The sequence below is a fragment of the Atta colombica genome, unplaced genomic scaffold (genome assembly GCF_001594045.1).
Source record: "Atta colombica isolate Treedump-2 unplaced genomic scaffold, Acol1.0 scaffold261, whole genome shotgun sequence".
Classification (NCBI taxonomy): Eukaryota; Metazoa; Arthropoda; class Insecta; order Hymenoptera; family Formicidae; genus Atta; species Atta colombica.
Window position 1 is genome coordinate 590939 of NW_017259361.1, and position 3381 is coordinate 594319.

Consider the following 3381-nt stretch of genomic DNA (forward strand, 5'->3'; position numbering starts at 1 on the left):
ATTTCGATTCTCGTTTTTTTATTATTCCATTAATACATTTTCATTAATTTTTACCGGGACCCTTTTCTCATATCGGGGAATGAAAATTTATAAAATTGTTATATAAATAAAACAGCTTTGTTCTTCTGTATCTCAAAATTGATTTTATAATACTTACAGCACGAAGTTCATCATTTGTAATAAAAAAATAAAAGTGACTATTATGTACTAAAATCTCATTATGTCGCAACTTACGTTTATTTTATATGCTTGCGTAAACTTCACCATTTTACTCTGTGTCTCCGCACAAATCCATAAATCGAATAATAACAACAACAATAGTTATAATTACTATTTGCCAGCTTATGCTGTTGCTTCAGCAGCTTCGGGTTTTCTGAATTCGACATTATGTGAAAAGGAATTACTAAATTTTCGAGACGCTGTCGATCAACGAATACTCTGGAGTTTAAGAGGTATGAAAAATTCTTAATTACAATCATAATTATGTTTAAAATAAAGTACTTGAATTTTAAAGTCCAAAAAATTAAAAAAATAATTAGTCTTACGTTTTAAATTTTTTAATTTCTAATCGTCCAATCGTTTCAATCTGATGTTATAAATTAATCTTTACTGAAATTAAATCGACATTATTTTTTAAACTGATGTTATATTTTAGATGATGATGTTTATTTTATAAGAAATATCTTTTATAAGTAATAGGAAATGAAATCTAAAATACTGTTTTTTTTTTAAATCAGTTTAATTATTAGAAATATTGAATGATTAACTAATAATTAATAAGAAATATTATTTAATATTTTTTTCTAATTTTTGTAAATAATGTTTGTCTATCTTTATTTTTAAGTGTTGGATTCTAGCGGTGAATTTCAGTCAGGTTTTCTTTATGGAAATAATTATTGGCTGGGCAGTCATATTCAGTGCTTCGATACGATGAATACTGCTTCTCTACAAATTTCAAAGCGGGATTTATTAAATAACACGCTGTATCGTGATCCACAAAAGGAGATTCCTCCTTTTAAAGTAAATTATTTCGCTGCCCATTTTAAACACAATAGTACTCTTCAGTACCATATTAACATGCCTAATGAAGTAAGTTTATATATCTTAATGTAATAATTTAATAGATGACTGAAATTATATACCAAGTTTAATATAAAATAATTTATATTAAATATTATATATTTGTGTAAAACGCTTATTAATTTTAATTTGTAAGATTCTTTTTTATTTCAGGATGTAATGACACTTGGTCTCTGTTTACCAGCATCATGTTCTACAAATGACATAAGTTTTATTTTAGAAAGGATATTTCGTGATAGAATTTTTCTAATTAGTGACCTTTATTCTGCGGATTTTAAGCTGATCCAGGTTAAAAATCTAATAAATAATGAATGGCTCACTAGTGGTGCTATACCTTTCATTTGGTAATTTTAAAGTACACAATTGATAATATATATAAAATAATACATATCCTCCCCATATACACGCACATATACGCATCATACATTAAAAATAAATATTTATTCAAAAGTAGTTAAATCTGTAGAAACATTAGAGAGATATTTTGTGTACTTATATTTATTAATTTTATATATTTACAGCGTTATTTTACTGCTTTCTATTTTTATGGTAACAATCGGAACAATATATGATATATTCGTAAATCAAAAATATTCAAATAAGAAGCATAGAATTAACAATAGTAAGTAATATTTCAAATTTTTTAATTATAATCTCGTTTTTTAGAAAAATTTGTGGTAATTGCAATGTGTGATTAAAGAAGAATCTCCGATTTTTATCACTATCTGATTACTAAGTTCAGTCATTCACTCATTTATTATTATTTGTACGAACATTCTCAGAGTCAAGATTTTTGATAATTTACTAGAACATTGTAATTTCTATTATATTACTCTATATATTAATTTTCTATTAAAAATATTGAATTGTGATTTAGATGGGAAAACTTTAATTCAGGAAATAGAAATCGAATCGGCTTCGTCTTTAAAGAAAAGTAGAATTGGAAAAATATTATTATGCTTTTCTATTTTCATAAATACAAAAATAATATTTAACACGAAATTGCATGCCGATACGCTGCCTATTATTCATGGCTTAAAATTTCTAAGTTCATGTTGGTTAATAATAAGCCATACAGTAGCTTACATGATAGAATATACTGGTAAGTAATTTGAAAGTAATATGTAGAAAATCAATATGTTGTTCAATTCCTGTTCATTATACAACGAAGATTGGTTTCGATATGCAGATAATAAAATATGGAGTTGGAAATTCATGACTGATATAATTTTAATCAATGCACCCATAGCAGTCGATACTTTCTTTTTTTTAAGCGGATTTTTACTGGCCTATTTTTATATAAAAGATAAAATGGATAAAAATCGAAAACTATTTACTTACAGAGCAAAGATAAATGAATTCTTCGTTCTTGTAATAAGAAGATTTATACGGTATGTTTTTTATTATGTTGACAATAAAAAAAAACAGTAATAAATGCGATAAAATACTACTATAATAGAATGAAAAATGTGACAAAGACAACTTTTTAAAATCAGTGATAATATATAATTAAAGCCGTATTTAATGGAAAGTTAACAATGTCTTTTTATGCATATTTAAAATATTATTTTTAGACTGACTCCGGCTTATATGACAGTATTAGCAATATCGCAATTAAGCTCGACTTGGTTTGACAAGACATCGCAATTTTTCATAAAAGAAGTGCCGCATGAAACCTGCTCGAAATATTGGTGGAGGAATTTTCTCTACATAAATAATCTATTTAGTTTTAAAACAATGGTATAAATACATTTGATTTAACACAAAATTAAGCCCGAAAGCACGTATCTAAAATCTTTAAATTCTTTTTTCTCTTAAAGTGCATGAGTTGGTCTTGGTATCTATCTGCTGATATGCAATTCTTCATGATCGGAATAGCACTATTAAGTTTGTCGACGACGTAAGTTCTTTTAGTCATATAACAATGCATATATCTTCGAATTAAATATCAATTATACATTTCAGATATTTTTACATGGCTGCGTTTATTTTGAGTGCACTTTTAATAAGCTCGATTGTTCTCACTGGTTATTCTTCATACATTTATGAATTTGTTCCGACGTAAGTTTCGTTGAAATTGTTTATAAAGGATTAATTAAAAGAGCATTCTTCTTGTTATTATAGATTGGACGAACAGTATAGACTTTTAGATGAGTTATATTTTCCACCATGGTTAAGAATAAGTCCATATATTGTTGGAATAATTACAGGTTATATTTTAGTACAACTAAACGGAAAATTGATTTTGAAAAAGGTAGTTTTATTTATATTTTTTATATCATTTATATAAATTTAATATAT

General features: G+C 25.8%; 1 protein-coding gene across 1 annotated transcript in view; it reads left to right on the top strand.

Annotated features, from left to right (window-relative positions):
• Window positions 1-220: 220 nt before the first annotated feature.
• The window catches only part of LOC108689256 (nose resistant to fluoxetine protein 6-like), a 4627-nt gene continuing 1466 nt past the window's right edge, over window positions 221-3381 (top strand). Inside the window, exons 1-10 of the mRNA XM_018195956.1 lie at window positions 221-452; window positions 845-1089; window positions 1234-1424; window positions 1602-1702; window positions 1958-2182; window positions 2270-2471; window positions 2655-2820; window positions 2901-2980; window positions 3046-3141; window positions 3205-3334. Of these exons, the coding sequence (XP_018051445.1) occupies window positions 221-452; window positions 845-1089; window positions 1234-1424; window positions 1602-1702; window positions 1958-2182; window positions 2270-2471; window positions 2655-2820; window positions 2901-2980; window positions 3046-3141; window positions 3205-3334 (1668 nt within the window). The remainder of the gene's footprint in view (window positions 453-844; window positions 1090-1233; window positions 1425-1601; window positions 1703-1957; window positions 2183-2269; window positions 2472-2654; window positions 2821-2900; window positions 2981-3045; window positions 3142-3204; window positions 3335-3381) is intronic.